General features: G+C 50.5%; 2 protein-coding genes and 1 pseudogene across 3 annotated transcripts in view; 1 reads left to right on the top strand and 2 right to left on the bottom strand.

The window, feature by feature from the left end:
* The window catches only part of LOC147888807 (beta-hexosaminidase 1-like), a 231,326-nt gene that overhangs the window by 57,148 nt on the left and 157,086 nt on the right, over positions 1-17,092 (top strand). The window lies entirely within an intron of this gene.
* On the bottom strand, positions 4,296-5,300 carry LOC147888809 (uncharacterized; annotated as a pseudogene).
* Positions 5,881-7,876, bottom strand: LOC147888808 (uncharacterized). Its single transcript, XM_087392125.1, has 4 exons — positions 6,931-7,876; positions 6,672-6,769; positions 6,010-6,260; positions 5,881-5,896 (listed from the first exon to the last, which is right to left on the bottom strand). Exons 1-4 carry the CDS (start codon positions 7,859-7,861, stop codon positions 5,881-5,883), a joined length of 1,296 nt encoding a protein of 431 aa, XP_087248251.1. The 5' UTR covers positions 7,862-7,876.

Here is a 17,092-nt window from a genome sequence, read left to right as displayed (position 1 = left end):
ATATATATATTTGTTTAGATGTGCACATGTGTTCAGTGGGGACGCCCACCATGACTAGGATTAGTCCACAGTGTGTTATTTGCATGCAAAGCGCTAACAATTAATGGGTACCATGGTGGTGCGCTTTAATTAATTGTTGCAGGTACTGGCAAGGATTATTTTTCCTAAGCGAAATGGGAGCCTGACAAGCACCTAGGAAGCGGTTCGTGTGACCGAGAGCTTTGAAGACTCCAGAATGGCCCTAAGTGGCTTGTAATAAGAGTTAAGTCTAGATTGTAGACAAGTGGCATGTTGCCAATTTGAATGGGGTTTGAAGCCCTTGTAAAGAAGGATTTCTTTTCACGTAGAAAGAGGGGGAGAGACTTACGAGACAGCTTCATGCTGAACTTTTGTAACAGATTTTCTGAAATGAATAAATACCTTCGGGGGGGTCCAGCCCGACAATTTGTCCTGGGCCCTAGTGTATGTTCAGAGAGAGAGAGAGAGGGAGAGCTTTTGGAGAGTTAATTTCCGTCGTGGAAATAAAGTCAAAGCTGTTTCGTCAGTTTGGATTGTATAAGCCATAGCTGTTGTATCACCCTTCGTCGAATACGGGTTGTATTGCTGGTTGTATCCTCTTCATCAAGAAGACTCCCTGCATAAGTTGTCTCAAGTGAAAGTACCCCCCCTGCGTGCCTTACTGCACTATGAGTCTTGCTAGGCAATGGGGCCGCAAGCTTACTCTCCCTAAGAGTCTGGAGCAACCAATTCGGGACTGTTTTGGCTGCGTGTATCTCTTGAATCTCTTGCTTGACAACTTCATCCACACCCTGAGGTGGTACATACAAGACAACAGCCCCGAAGGTGCTCAGTATGAAAAAAACCGGAAAAGGCTGAACGAAAAACCGGCCTGTTCCAAAGAAGCCCAGCTCACTGCCTAGGGGATCTCTGGAAGTGGGGCTAACAACGAAGTGGGGGGACTATACAGCCAGCGAATCTCTCGCAGAGTGAAGATGTAGAAAACACATGTAGGCAAAGCCTTGCAGAAAGGAGCACGCCTCTCAATAGTCGCCTTGGAGTCCCATGCTCCCAGGTGGACCATAGAGTGTAAATGATATCCTGCCAGATGGCAACCAAGGTAGCCGAGGGTGGAACCGGGTGCTCTCCCATCACAAGACTACACCGAGCCACCCAAATGTTCCAAGCCGTGATGCTGGCTACCATCTCCCAAACACTGTCCTCCCTAGGAGGAGGAGGAGCTAGGGTGTCAGGGGGGACTGCCTCGTGGAGTGCAATCCTCTGAATGCTCTGACCCTGTATCCAGTAGGTTGGGGTGATCTCATCAATCTGAAACGCGTGTCCTCCCTTTGTCAACCAAGCCACCATCCCCCAGGTGTAGTCTCTGTGTAGACTCTGCATGCGTGTCATGATCCTGAGGGATCTCATCCAGATCCTCGCTGCACTACTACAGCTCCATAGGCAGTGCGGGATAGTCTCCAGGACACCATCTAAGCAGTAGTGGCACTGCCCCTCCACTCGCATCTGCTCCAACCACGGGCCGATGGGCAAGCCTCCGTGGGCTGCCAGCCAGAAGAAGTATGAAATCTTCCTCGGCCGCAAGCTGGACCACAACCGCGTCCAAAACCTGGAGCGAACATCTCAGGGCATTCTTTGGGTCACCCAGTGTCTCTCCCTTGAGGGAGTCCACCTCGACGAGTCCATCTAAAGTCTCCTGCCAATCCGTGTGGTGTAGGAAAAGAAAGGCACCTCATCTATCGTCTCAGCTAGGCCGCCCCTAAAGGCCAGAACCACTCCCCCAGATCCCACTGGACCTCCCAGGGGTCTACCCTCCCAAAGCCAGCAGTGCCATCGAGAGGCATCTTGCTCTGAGATACTGGGAGGATCAATGTGCCACTCCTTCCCCAAGCGTCCGTCTGATCATCTGCCAGTGTATCCCATCAAGACTCCCATCCATCTCAGGGTTACTCCCAGTGAGGGGATGGAGTAGGCCTCTAGGTCCTACACGGAAGAAGCCGGGGTGCATGTTGCCACGCTGCATCAAAATCCTCAAGGGAACATCAGTACGGGAAAACTCTCCCAACCATCTGCTGTCTCTCCAAATGTGAAGCCCTTCCCACCAGGACTCAGGAATGGATAAGTCGATCTCGCCCATCCACTGCCCTGCCCCTCTCAGATGCGCTAGGGCGTCAAGCCTCGCCTCTGCCTCCATAGGTAGTCTACTCCAGCGACCAAAAGACCCTGTTGGACCACTCTCTCACTGTCCCACTGTGCCCAGCCAATGTGAGTCCGCTGCCCAAGCATACGTCCCTCTTGATCTCTGACCTCGGGGTGCCACATAAGGGACTGGTGCTCAAACTCCTCTCTGCATCTGGGCGGTGCACGGATGAGACCCCCTGCTAGTCTCTTCCAAACTTTGTGAAGACTCCTCATCAGGGGGGAGCCCTTCCTCGTAAGGGGGGCCTGTGAGAAGATCCATCTATGTGAAGGCTGCCACTGTCCCCCAGTGCGTGGGGTGTTCCTCAGAAGCCCTCTCTGTAAGAGGAGCTTCCAAGGCTCGGCACCTGGGGTGACGCTACGAACCACCAACTTGCCCAAAAGGGCCTTGCTCTGCATCTCCGGATCAATGATACCCAAGTCTCCCAGTGCCTGCGGCATGACCACCGTCTGCCAAGCTACTCGGGCCCTTGTATTCCTCGTGCCGTCTAAAGCTGCCCAAAGGAAGATCCGTACCAACCGTCAGAGCTGCCCAATGTGAAACCGGCCTTCGATAAACAAAAGGGCAGTGATCTTCTTCTACTCAGTCATAAACTTCGTAAATAGCCACAATGCAAGCTTCAGTCACTTAAATCACTTAGCACAACTTAGGAACAAGCTTCAATAACAACAAAGGTGAGGCTAGAATGCCCCTGCTCAATGAATATAGTACACAGTGCACCCACTGGCCCCAAATGCCTTGGCGCCCCTTACGGTATTTATTTAATGCTTCTGAATGGAAATGCTTTACAACAAGGGTTCAACCTTGCACTGTTCCTCTCTGCGAATCCTCTACTTGTCTTCAAGGCATCTAATCCCAGTGCACCACTAGAATTCCCATTGGCAAGGCATACTCAGGCATTCACTTCTGATCTGACACAACTTAGAGGCATTTAGGCATCCAAACCACTGGCAAACTGAGCTCATGGCAGCGTCAAGGCTGTCACATGCATCCACACTGTCCTTAGGCCTTCCACAGGATCACCCTGGCCTTTGGGTGCTTACTAGAACTTGTTGGAGTCTTGAAAGGACTGCACACAACAAGCATGCACTGCAAAAAGCTGCAAAGCAAGAAAGAACAAGGAAAAACTGAACCTGGAACCAACTCCCGCTGTCTGTGGCAGAGGGGCGAGCTCCTTCCTCGCACCTATCCTCTGTCTAAGATCCCCGCAGGGTGCAAGTGTCTTCCAGCAATCAGGAGAAGAGAGAAATGAAGGTAGAGAGCGGAGGGTGAACAAGAAAGAGCTGTAGAGGAAAGATGGTTCACAGATCTACCCTGAAATGATTGCCTTGGGATCTGTGCCTGAGTCCTCCTAAGAGAAGGTGCCAAAAGCAACAGGGAAAGTTCCTCCTGCAGCCTGCACTGGTCCAAAACAGTTCCAGAAGCCACCACGCAGCCAAAAACATGTGCACAAAGGTCCAGCACAACAAAATACAACTCCGGGCACCTGCTGGAGGCAGCTGAACACGTCTGTATGGATTCCGTACAGTCCGTACGAAAATTTTCCGAAAGTTCAAAAATGAATCCTGGCACTTCCTAGACGTGCGTGCTAGCCTTGAAACAGTCAAAACAGTGTTAAAACGGCTGAAAACAGGCTTGAAATAGCTCAAACAGCTCAAAAACTGCACAAGAACGATTGAAAAACGTCCTACACCTCTGGGAGAGTGAGGGGAGAGAGATGGAAGGTGGGGGAAGGGCACGCATACACATGCTTGACAAATGGCACCTCCTCCTTGCCATTTGCCCCTTCATTAAAGTCCTAACCCCCATACCAAGGACAATGTTGGTTGTCCTTGGGCCCAACTTTTAGATCCCTCTTTTAAAGCCTTTGCCTTGCCCCTAGGACCTAGTGGTGCACCTAGTCTTTGCCCTTAGGAACTTCTAGGAAGTGTGCACTTCCTCTAGCCAGTCCCTCACGGCCAAACCATTACAACACTCAACCATGGTTAACCTCGGGTTAAGCGTAGGTTGAGTTACGAAGATACTTTACATCACTTTTCACGTCCTCGTGACATACCCTCCTCTTAAAACAACAAACTACCTAGGTTGCTGTTGAAAAAGTACAAATAGGAAGAATTAGCCGATACCAGAATATATATTATCTGTAAGATACAACCTGCAATGATAATATGGGCTAGGAGAGCTCGAGAGTCCATCCATACATCAATGCATCCTCTATGTCGAGTGTCGCGAACACCCATCATGGAGACCTCCCGGCAGAAATACTGTCAGCAAGCAGCATCTCGGGTGAGACAATCGGTGCCACCAAGCGATCTTCATATATATGAGCAGTCTGAATCAAGGAAGGGGAGGTGCTACCCTCCTCTTGAGCACCAGGCAATGCTCGAGATCTCTGCTCTGCTGAACCTGTAGGAGCTTGTACCGTAGTTGGCGCAAGCTGAAACGCGTCGAGGTAGAGCTGCAAAATCTGAGGTGAGTTTGCCATGTCACCCTCCTCCATCCACCTCGCATCTAGTGCAGGATAATTCCTGAACTTCACCAGATAGCGACGGGAAACTCTACCTTTTACTTTTCTTTCCATATGTGCCAAAATCTGTTCCGGAACCAAGATTTCATCCAACTCTTCCACCTCCGGCTGATCCTCATGCAGTAGGTCAACAGGCACATCACCCTGGAAAGGCTTCAATAAACTCACATGAAAGGCATTGTGTATGGTCCAAGTGGCAGGTAGCTTCAGCCTGTAAGCTACGTCATTAATGCATTCAAAAATCTAAAAAGGACCATAATACCGCATCTTCAGCTTTGTGTACACTTTTGTCTTGCCTTTCATATTCCTGAGTCGTGCTTTTTGAAAACGCAGCAGCACCCAATCGCCCTCTTTCAAGAGCAACTCGCGGCGATGCTTATCGGTTGCTCGTTTGTGCTTCTCTTGGCTTTTTTGGAGGGCTGTTTTGACCTTCTGGTAAGCAACATCCAAACTTTCCACAAATCTGTCCGCTTCAAAAATCTTCTCTTTCGTATGCAGAATGGGAGGTACCTTCCGTTCTCCTGCCACAATTTCAAAGGGGGCTTTCCCCATGGATGAGTGTACAGTGTTGTTGTACGCGAACTCAACAAGTGGCAGAAATTGCTCCCATTTCGATTGCTGATCTGAAACTAGCATTTGAGAAGATCAAGGGCAGTGGAATTGGCTTCTTCGGACTGCCCATCAGATTCAGGATGGAAAGAGGATGAGAAATTCAGCGTGGTACCCATATTCTCAAAGATACCTCTCCAGAAAAGACTTGTCATCCGCAGGTCTCTATCACTGACAATTGATTGAGGCATCCCGTGATGTTTAAACACATGAGACATAAAGAGTCTCGCCATCTGGTCTGCTGTAATTTTCTTTTTGACGGCAATGAAGTGGGCCCTGCTTGCTGAATCTGCAAATAATGGTCCATATCCCATCATGTCTAGATGGTGTACGAGGAAGATCAAAGATAAAATCCATGGCAATGCTCTGCCAAGGTCGATCGGGAATAGGTAGAGGCTGCAGCAGTCCAGCCGGCTTTTGCGTGTCATATTTCACCTTTTGGCAGGTGATGCATGTCCTGACATATGCCTCGACATCTTTCCTCAATGATGGCCAAAAAAAATAGTGCTCCACAGCTTTGATGGTGGCATCAATGCCTCTGTGTCCTGCATAGGGTGGAGCATGACTCTTTGTCAACACTTTGGGCCTCAATTGTTCCGTGACACACAATCTGCCATGCATCATCAGAAATCCGTCTTTGAGAGTATAGTGCTCATGCCTCTGTCCATCAACCAACTGATCATAAATCCGTGAAAAATCAGCATCATTGGCATATTGATCCTTCATGGCATCAAGCTCATCATGATATGCAATGGTCACTGCTGAAACTTGTGGCTTAACAGACACTGCATCTGGAGTGGGCTTGCGTGAGAGTGCATCTGCAACAACATTCTTCTTCCCATGCACATGCACAATCTGAAAATGAAACATAGAAAGAAAATTTGCCCACCTCATATGCTTCTCAGACAACTTTCTCTGAGTGAGAAAGTACCGCAATGATTGATGATCGGTCTGAACATGAAAATCAGCACCCAAAAGATAATGCTTCCAGGTCGAAAGAGCATGTATGACAGCCAACATCTCTTTCTCATAGATGCCAAAATTCATTTCAGCATCGTGGAGCACTCTACTCTCGTATGCCACGACTCTTCCATCCTGCATAAGTACCCCTCCTACGCTGTTCCCACATGCATCTGCTTGGACAGCGAATGGTTTGCGAAGATCTGGCAAAATAATCACAGGATCTGAGCAGAGTCGCTCCTTTAGTAGGTCAAAAGCTGCAATTTCTTTGGGACCCCATCTGAAAGTGACCCCTTTCTTCTGTAAAAAATACCGAATGAACCTCCTGTAGTACGAGCACAAGCCCAGAAAGCTACGTACTTCATGGATGTTCTTCAAGTATGGCCAATTCCTGATGGCCTCTACCTTGGCAAGGTCCATCCTAACTCCATCCTTGGAAACAATGTGCCCGAGAAAATGGATCTCATGCATGAAGAATTCACTTTTCTTGGCATTGACAAGTAGCTTATGCTTCCGTAGCTTCTCGAGAACAATTGCCAGGTGCTTCCTATGTTCAGCCTCATCCCGAGAGAACACGATGATATCATCGAAAAAAGTGCCACAACAAAGGTTCGGTGCTCTCTAAAAATCCTGTCCATCATTCTGTTGAAGGTGGCAGGTGCATTAGTTAACCCAAATGGCATGACAAGAAACTCGTACAGACCAAATGTGGTACGAAATGCTGTTTTGTGAACATCCTCTGGCTGAATTCTGATCTGGTGATAACCACTCTTCAAATCAATGCGGCTGAACATTCTAGACCCCTGTAACCTATCCAAAATATCATCTATCCGAGGTATAGGGAATCTATTCTTAATGGTAATCTTATTGAGGGCTCTATAGTCAATGCACATCCGCCAGGATCCATCCTTCTTCTGGACCAAGAGCACGGGTGAGCAGTAAGGTGAAGAGCTGGGCTGAATCAGCCCCTTCTCCAGCAGGTCCTTGACCTGGTTCATAATTTCCTCTTGCTGGGCTGCACTGACCCTGTAAGGAGGTCGGTTAGGAGGACTGCTACCAGGGATTATATCTATCCTGTGGTCTTCTGGCCTTTCAGGGGGCAACTCCGGTGGAAGCGAGTCAGAAAAACAGTCCCTAAACTGAAAAAGAAAATCTGTCTGCTGTTTTTCCAGCTTAGAAAAATGAGACTCTTCTTCTACTGACTTCTTTTCAGATGCAAACACTAAGTACGCTGAAAGATGCTTTTTCATTACATTGCCAATGGCAGAAGTAGATACAACAGGGATGGATTCTCCCTTCAATTTAGCATCCAGAACGTGGGTCTTGCCACGGTGAGTGATTGTGATTGTTTTATTCTTTGTATCCAAAACAGCCCCAACACGAAAGTGCCAAGGTATCCCCGGTAACACATCACAACCATTCAACGGCATAATATAGAACTCTTCTGTGTCCACGTAGCTCTGAATATGCATCCGCAGCTTGCCTATCACCGGAGTAACTGACTGGATGAGTCCCGGACACGCCATATCTGCATCACACAAAGGACCCATCTCTTCTGCCCTTATTCCTAACTTTCCAGCCAGCTCTTGAGAGATGAAATTGGCCTTGGCTCCCGGATCAAAAAACATCAGAGCTGTCTGGTCTCTTATCTTGCCCCATGCCCGGCATAACTCTGTAGCATCTGTATTCTGAACAGCCCCAATCAAGTCTGGCAAAAGACCAGCAGTGGGCTTGGGCTTTTTATTCTTCTGATCAGTCCTCTTTTCCTCCTTGTGCTCACTCTGCTCAAAAGGAGGGAACTTCCGCTTCTTATGTGGGCATTCAACAGCCCTGTGGCCTTCCTCCTTGCAAATATAACACTTGTTGGCATCATAGAGAATTTGCTTTTCCTCATCAGACATGGGGGTCGGTACTCGCCTCTGTCCTCCAACAAACTTTGCCTTCATGGGCTGCAAAAACTTTTTGAACTTCTTAGGGGATTCCGTCTTGCTGCCCTTTGGCCTTGATGTCTCCTGTGAGCTTCCTTTGAACCCAGAAACTTTCCCTTGCATTAGTGCATAAGCTGTAGTAGCATTCTCAACCAACTAAGACATATTGGAAACCCTTGTCTTCGTGCAATAGTCCCGAATCTCCTCTGGCAACCCGCAGCAATATCTTTCAATTTGCTCGGACCAGCGGCACATGTGTGTAAGAATTCACTGGCAGTAGGGCTTCCCAAAACTTCTTATTGTAGTCCTCCAAATTTCTGCAATTTGCAGCATCGAACCTGTACCAGGCGGTCATGATATCCACCTCAAAAGTGGTAGTGAGCGATGTTGCTGAGAAGACCTGCTTGAATTCGACCCAAGTGGTAGGTGCTCTGCCTTGCAAGAGTAGGTTGGGGTCCACCATTCGAGCGCATTGCCCTTCAAAAAGGTGGCTGCCTTTTGGACTTTGGAGGATTCTGTGAAGTGTCCACCTGAGTAGGCAGCATCAAACTGTTGCACGAATGTCAAAGCCTTCAATCTGTCCTGCATCCCATGGAAAGTCTCAAACTTGACAGTTGCCCCTCCCTCCTTGTAATCTTTCAATTTGCCTTTAGGGGTGAGATTGTCATAAACGGGGGCCTGTAAAAACGGTGGGGGCATCACATCACTACTCCCGCATTCTGAGCCATTCCAACCGTACCCATGGTGGGGTTTGGCATTCTAGGTCCCACTCCCTGCATCTGTGGCATATTTCAAGTATTGCCCATTGTCCCAGGCATTCCTGTCTGCATTCCAGGCTGCATCCCAATGTTTGAGTACATCATATTGGCATTTGCAAGGGGCATTCCACCCATCATAGGTTGCTGGAAATTCTGCATTCCCGGCTGCGTGCTGCCCATAAAGCTACCTAGCATTCCGGGTGCCTCTGTGGATGGTGCCACCATTGCCTGAAAAACTGATCCCCCTCCGAAATATCCTGGATGCATCGTGGGCTGAGGAAGGGCTTGCTGTCCCTGATTGACTGAATGGAAGTTATTGGCATTACCCGCTACAGGGGTGATCGAGGGCATCTCTGATGGCCGTCCACTGAAAGAAACATGCCTAGGGGTCTTCTTATGCTTCTTATGTTTCTTTTGAGATGACTTTTTGCTTCCAGGGGAAGCAACCATAGAGGGAGGAGCTTGCATAATCTCCGTGACAGCATGTTGCAAGTGCAACAGGGCTCCCGCTACACTTTGCATTCGTAGCTGAAAAAGTGCATTGGGATCAAGCTCCTCTACCTCATCTATCTCATCCTGTGAATCCTCCGTGGCATGCTCAGGAGAGACTGGACGAGTCCCACTGTCCTGCTGGTCATCACCCCCGCTGGTACTGTGCTCCTCTTCAAAGCTCTCTGATGCTTTGTCTTCGTCCTGCCCCTCCTGCTCTGAAATGGTCAATGACCTCTCACGGTGTGACATGCTTGTTAAGATTAATGGCTATAGTAACAATTGCACTGAAGGTGTCCTTCACCCAACACTACTAGGGCCCACCTCTGTAGGAAGATGGTGACGATCTTGGCAATGGAACCACTGAAACGGGGCCCAACAGGGAAAGTTCCTCCTGCAGCTTGCACTAGTCCAAAACAGCTCCAGAAGCCACCACGTAGCCAAAAACATGTGCACAAAGGTCCAGCACAGCAAAAGACAACTCCGGGCACCTGCTAGAGGCAGCTGAACACGTCCGTACGAAAATTTTTTGAAAGTTCAAAAATGAGTCCTGGCACCTCCTAGAAGTGCGTACTAGCCTTGGAACAGTCAAAATAGTGTTAAAACGGCTGAAAACAGGCTTGAAACAGCTTAAACAGCTCAAAAACTGCACAAGAACAACTGAAAAACGTCCTACACCTCTGGGACAGTGAGGGGAGAGAGATGGAAGGTGGGGGAAGGGCATGCCTACACATGCTTGACAAATGGCACCTCCTCCTTGCCATTTGCCCCTTAATTAAAGTCCTAACCCCCATACCAAGGACAACGTTGGTTGTCCTTGGGCCCAACTTTTACACCCCTCTTTTAAAGCCTTTGCCTTGCCCCTAGGACCTAGTGGTGCACCTAGACTTTGCCCTTAGGAACTTCTAGGAAGTGTGCACTTCCTCTAGCCAGTCCCTCATGGCCAAACCATTACAACACTTAACCATGGTTACCCACCTGGCATCCGAGGTATCTCGCTGTCTGGCCTCGCGGTATCCATTTGAAACCAAAGTCACTCCCCCACTCACGGATCTCCTGTGTCTCCTGAAAGCCCGTGAAGAAGCCTATGGATTTCGTCTAGTTTATCCATGCCCCCGAGGCCTCACAATAGATAGCCAAGGCGCCTCTGACTCTCTCTAGACTTGCTGTGGTGCCCTCAACATACAAGTCCGTGTCATCTGCAAACTTCGAGTCAAGGAGCTCCTCCTCTTGCCTGATTGGGAGCCTCAACCCTGTGAGACCCGCCACCTGTGATCTCAAATAGTAGCCCAGAGCCTCCGCTACAAACAAGAAGAGAAAGGAGCTAGTGGGCAGCCCTGGCGGACTGAGCGAGAGAGAGGAAAGGCCTCGCTAGTGTGTCCTCTGATAATCATCTGACTATTGCTCCTTGCGTATAGTGCTGAAACTCCTCTAACCCATCGGTTTGAGAAACCTAATCTCCTTGTAGTGCCCTCGAGGAAAGACCACTCCACCTTGTCATAGGCCTTCTCAAAGTCCAAGAGAAGGATGGCCAATGGGTGTGACTCCTCCCTAGAGCAATCCACTGCCTCCTAGAACGTGAAGATGTTGTTCAGGATGCTGCGCTCTTGGACAAACCTAGTCTGTGTGTCATGGATGATGTCGGTAAGATGAGGCCTTAAGCGCAAACTCAAGACCTTGGTGAGGATCTTGTATGCAGTATCAAGCAGAGTGATCGGCCTCCACTGTCATATATCTGACCTATCTCCCCCTTTTGGGATCAAACAAATCCACCCCCTGCGCAAGGAATGAGGGAGAAGGCCTGTCTCGAAAATCTCCTAGCAAGCTAAATGGAAAGGGGTGGAGATAATCTCCCAGAAGTTCCGGAAGAAGGCCGGAGTCAAGCCATCATAAAGTAACGCGAGACTACTGTCAGAACGTGATTCCAAACTAGCTCTCGGGCCACAAGACCGGCTAGGGTCATCCTCTCTGTCTGAAAGAGCTGGCTATAAAAACCAGTGGTCATGTCAAGAATCTCCTGCGGGTCAGTGTGTATGATGCCCTGCGAGTCCCGGAGACGCTGTAGCTGTGTGCTGGTCGATGATCAGGGCCTAGTGGTCTGAAAGAACTACTTCGTCATCCTGTCCCCCTGCTGTACCCATTAGACCTGGGAGGAATGGTAGGAGAACTCAGCCCACCGCAGCTCCGTGTCCTGAAGCTCGAGACGAGTGCTCTCCAGTCTATCACTAAGCCACTGAGACTCTGGGTCCTGCTCCCTGAGCCTCTCGATGGAGGCAAGGTCTCTCCTCAAAGCCCGCTCGCGCTCCTGAAGGGTCCTCTGCATGAGGGCGTGAGCCTGCAGCTCGACATTGCTCCTCTAAATCGCATCGGCAACCCACGCATCCCAGCCCTCACTCGTCGGTGCCATCTCTGAGTGCTCCTAGATCTCTGCCATAACCTGCTGAATCTCCTCGTCCTGCAAAAGGTCTTCTAGAATGCGGACCCCCTTTTGGGAGAGATCTCGGCGGGGCTGATCCAAGTGAAGTACCACTGGAGAGTGGTCGGACATCGTGGTACCTACCAGAAACTAGATACCGCCACCTCTGTGTGATGCCCGGTCCCCAACATGAGCAATCCATCGTGTCTCCTCTGACCAAAGGAGAAGAGAAGGCTGCTAGGAGTCCTGCTGAACTCTGGCTCTCTCCATGGGTCTCTGCCACTGATCATGAAAATGAACTGCTCCCAGGTACTACGCTCTGCTGGCATCTCAGAGGACGAGGCGCCGCCTTGCTTGTCTTCCCCAAACTCTAGGTTGTTGAAGTCCCCTCCAACAATCCAGGAGTCAACATCCGGAAGACACTCTGACAGCCTCCTCCAAAAGGTTGGGTGATGCTGTCTACACGCTGGGGGATACAGGTTGAGGATTCCAATCCTGGACTCTTCCATCCTAACTCCCATCCAAATTGCCCATAGAATGAGCTCGCCCTGATTGTAGACCTTTGGAGCCAAGGTCTGTGAGATTTAGATGCAGACCCCTCCGCTCCATCCTAGTGCGGGAGACCACTCCTGTGGACCTCTCCCTGGAAGAAGGTGATGCCGTCGTCTGATGTTTGCTACTGAAAACATGTGCTCTTGAATCATAAGGATGTCCACTGCACGCCCTACCACTGCCCTCTGGAACTCTTGCCGGAGCAATAGGTACTGCGGCTGGCTACGAACACGGTGGTGGAGCCCGTGTACGTTCCAACTCATTATGGTCCAGCTCATGAGGACGGGGGAGTCGAGAATAAGGCTCCCCTGTGGGTGGGTGCCTGTCCTAGAAAGACTGACTTGTGTGATTTTGCCGGGGGTTTGGAGGGCGAGTAGTAAGCGTCTGTGCGGCGCCGTACTAGGGTGGATGTCGGCTCAATACCGATCTTCCGTGCCCACTTCATCAAGAAGGAGGCTTCCATCCCAAATAACTCCGCACACGTCTAGAGGGGCCAGAAGTGTGCCTGCTCCACCTTTGCCTCCATTGGCAATTTGATAACTCTCGTCGCTAAACCACACACCGGCTCCTTCTTGCGCGTGAAGCTTAATTGAAAGTTCACCTCCGCGTCATGGGCGTACCAAAGATCTAGTCTCTATGGTCGCATCCACTCGTCCATCATGAGCATAAGTTGATTACCCAAAATAGCATCAAACACCTCCGGGGACCACTTCTCCAACCTTGTGGAGGCAACCGGAAATCTCGAAACGGGGTGTGTCTGAGATCCCACTGCACTGATCAAACCCTTCTTTCGGGACTGAAGGACCATGAGCGCGATCTCCAATGGTAGAGGGTATGAGTCCGGAATCTCTAGATAGTTCCAGGGTCCTAACCTCCAGAAGTCCCGCGGTAAGGGACGCCTAGGTTGGAGGTTGGGAGCTACTGGCCGAGAGGACGAGCCTGGTCCCTCAGGATCCCTCTCTGAGCGGACTTGCTGCTGCGATGAGGAAGTAGAAGGAGGCGTCATCGTTCCCTTGCTTGATGGTAGGAGTGTCGAAGCGAAAGAAGCTGCTACTGAAGTGAAGAGGGGAGCGGCGGGAGAGGGAGAGGTCGAGATGCGGGGGGCGGTTGGTGAGAGTGACCATCGGAGGGGGGACTGAGGGAGGGGGAGGGGGAGGGGGCGGAGGGAACCGTGGAGGGGGAGGGGTCAGGGGGGGGAGGGGGGAGGGGGAGGAGGAGGGAAAAGGGTGACCTCAGGCCCCCCCTGCCGATCAGGCTTGCTGGGGCTCTGGATCGGCTCCTCCACGGCCCTCGTCGGGCTAGCGACTGCGGCTTCCGCCATCGCCGCATCTAGAGCTGCTGGGGCTCTCTGCTGCTGCTGCAAGGATGAGTGCGGAGGCTAGACTTTCGAAGCTGGAGGATCGGCTGGATGGTCAGAGGCCCCCGCTATTTGGGGAGGCTCCTGCTGTTCCTCTTTCGAGGCCTTTCGGTCAACCCTGTCCGTCTCCCTGCGGTTGGCCCTTTGTCTTGCGGCGTTTGCGGGCTTGCTTGCTTGTTTTCTTTTTCTTTTTAACTTGTGTCCAGTTCCCTTCCGAGGGGGTAACCCATGGGGTCTGAGACTCCTACTGCTTACGCATGAGAGGGCGCTGACTACTGACTCTACCTACTCTGTGGAGGAGGGGAAGGAGGTGCACGAGGGAGGCCACGGGGGCAATCTCTGGCGAGGTTATCCTTTTGTTGGAAGACACTAGCGTGGTAACCCGGAGCTCTACCCTCTGGCGAAGTGTGCCCCCTTCCAGGGTCTCGAGAAGGATTAACTCTGGGAGGGACTCCGGCCTCTCCACCACCAGTCTGATTCTGGGGATTCCATCATTTGCTAGAACGGAGGCAGTCGTCTCTAGCGGGGACTCAAGCACTGTGCCAAATGCCCAGCCAATGGAAGGGAGGATTGCTTGATACTCCTTGGGGAGCCTTGGGAAATGGAGTGTAACCGAAAATCGTGGAACATGGTGTGTCGTATCCATGTCCTCCACTGTGAACCCATGATACCAAGGAAAGAGGTAGACAAGGTGCGGGCCAAGGAGTATGGGGCTTTGCTCCACAAGTGTCGAGGCGGTGTCAGGGGAGCTCAGCTAAATGAGGAAAACGCCTCGTCCATAGATGGTGACCTCCTGGATGTGGTCGCCCTCTAATGTCAAGCTCGCCTGGATCCACTCTCGCACTTGTCTTCATGTAGGCGTGAGGCCCACAGTTCTGCCCACAAGCGCCTTGTCCTGGAGGGATTGAACTGCCTGCTGTACCTGTTGCTTGTCAGATGGGGGAAGAAGAACCTTGACGGCTGTGGGAGTCGAGGGTGCTGCCATAGAGCCCCTCTGGCTAGACCAAAGGTCACCACCAAGATTTTCTTTCTCCGTAACAAACACGAATGCTCCCGCTGCAGGGAGGCAAATGGAAAAGGCAAAGAAAGAACGACGAGATCAGGTGAGGCGGAAAGGCGGAGGAGAGAGAAGGAGAGGGTGGCAGAGAAAGTAGAGGGGAGGAGAGGAAGGAGGGAGAGGGGAAGGAGGAAGGAGGGCGGGAGAGGCAGGAGAAGAGGAGAAGAAGGAGGGGGGAGGCGGAGTGGCGAGGGGGTGCACTGGCGGGAGGGTAGAAGGGTGGGAGGATGTGCGGGGCGGCAAGGAAGGGGAGTGGGAGGCAAGGAGACGGAAGGAGGGGTGGAGCGGGGGAGAAGGCAGGGCGGGAGGCAGCGCGTGGCGGGAGAAGGGAGGGCAAGGGGCGGAGGTGGAGCGGGGAGGGCAGGGCAGAGCGGAGAGGGAGGAGGGGTGAGGCGGAGCGAGGGCGAGGCAGGGAGGAGGGGCGACGAGGAGGAGGGGGCAGCGGGCGGAGCAAACAGGAGCCACGGGCAGCCTATAGGCCGCCGCGGGCAGCAGGGGGGAGCTCACCGAGTAGCTCCTCCATTTGCAATCCGTCGAAAAAAATGTTTGGGACTCGCCCTGAGGTGGTACAAAATCAGCTGGTGGCTGAATCGGGGCATGTGGATCTCGAGGAGGTTGCTGTAAATTGTGAGTTTCAAGAGGGGAACCAAATGCTATAGGAAGCATTCCCTCAAACACATCATCTGAAGAAGCTGGAATCTGAAATTCAGCATGTGTATGTGCTCAATTTTCAGAGAATATAACATCTCTACTAACAAAAATCTTGTGTGTAACACGATTGTAGAGACGATAGCCTTTGATTTGTGAACTATATCCCACAAAAATGCATTTAGGTGCCTTATCTGACAACTTGTGTCTAAACTCCATAGGCACGTGGGCATATGCAACACAACCAAAACTCTGAAATGGTCCATTGAAGGCTTTATCCCATGCCATGGCTCATAGGGAGTGATTGTCTTCAAAGCCTTTGTAGGAGCGTGATTCAAAATATAGTTGGCACACATGAGGTCCTCAAGCCAAAACCTGTGAGGCAACTTCTTACTTGTAAGCATGCATCTATCCATCTCCATGGCAGTGCGATTCTTCCGCTCAGCTTTGCCATTCTGTTGAGGTGTAAGCCTCACTGTAAGCTGATGCGTGATGCCTTTCTCCTTCAAAAATGCCTCAAATTCATGAGACATATACTGTCCCCCTCGATCTGTGCGAAGTGTCTGCACCTTGAGTCTTGTCTCATTCTCAACCATAGCCACAAAGTGTTTGACATGCATAAACACTTTTGATTTTGCCTTGAGACCATAGACCCAAGTGTAGTTGGTGAAGTCATCTATGAATGTAATAAAATAGAGATAACCCCCAAAAGTAGGTGTCCTCATGGGACAGCAGACATCACTGTGAATAAGCTGTAATTTCCGTGTAGCTTTCACTGCACCATCCTTCTTGAAGGGAAGTCTATGCATCTTGAAGGATGCAACCTTCACATGCATGAGGAGGAGGCGACTCTAAAGGAGGCAATGCATCAACCATATCATGCCTCTGAAGTGTCATTAAGCTGCCATAGCTCATGTGCCCATACCTGGCATGCCATAACTCCGCATTCTGCATCGTAGGAATGGGAGTGCTCACTGATAATGCAAGATCGGTCCTTTTTCATATAGATCAAGCTGAAAAAGACCGTGATATAAAGTGCCAGACAACATCAAAGCATAGTCATTCTCTTTGTCTCTGACTGCGCACTTGTCATCATAAAAAACAACCTGAAATCCTCCTCTATTGAGTGAGGACACTGAAAGCAAATTCTTCTTTATGCCTGGCACATAGAGAACATCTGAAATTCTGAAATCTGTGCCATTAGTGGATGTTAGAATAATGTCTCCCACTCCACACATTGAATAAGAAGAATTATTTGCACAAGTTAGCTTCTTTTTGGTGGGTGGAGGATGCAGAGATACAAACAGACTCTTCTTGGAATTGATGTGCTTTGAAGCATCGCTATCAAAATACCAAGTATTCAGTGTCTCATTGACACTGAGAGAGCATGCATCCTTTGAAGGATCATAGCTGCAAGTCAAAAAAGCATATGGGTCATCATCATTAGTGCTTGTAGCATCTGAACTACCCACTGAAAAATCTGAAGTGCAAGACAAAAAGGCATAGTGCTCTTCCACAAAATTGGCTGCAACATCTTCCCCATCATGAGAATGTGGAGCTGATGCATCTGACACAG

Source organism: Dipteris shenzhenensis, chromosome 21, assembly GCF_047967505.1.
Source record: "Dipteris shenzhenensis isolate YYH24624 ecotype China chromosome 21, Dip_SZ_1.0, whole genome shotgun sequence".
NCBI lineage: Eukaryota > Viridiplantae > Streptophyta > Polypodiopsida > Gleicheniales > Dipteridaceae > Dipteris > Dipteris shenzhenensis.
Note: the sequence above shows the minus strand (reverse complement) of the source record. Positions and strands in the feature narration are given on the sequence as shown.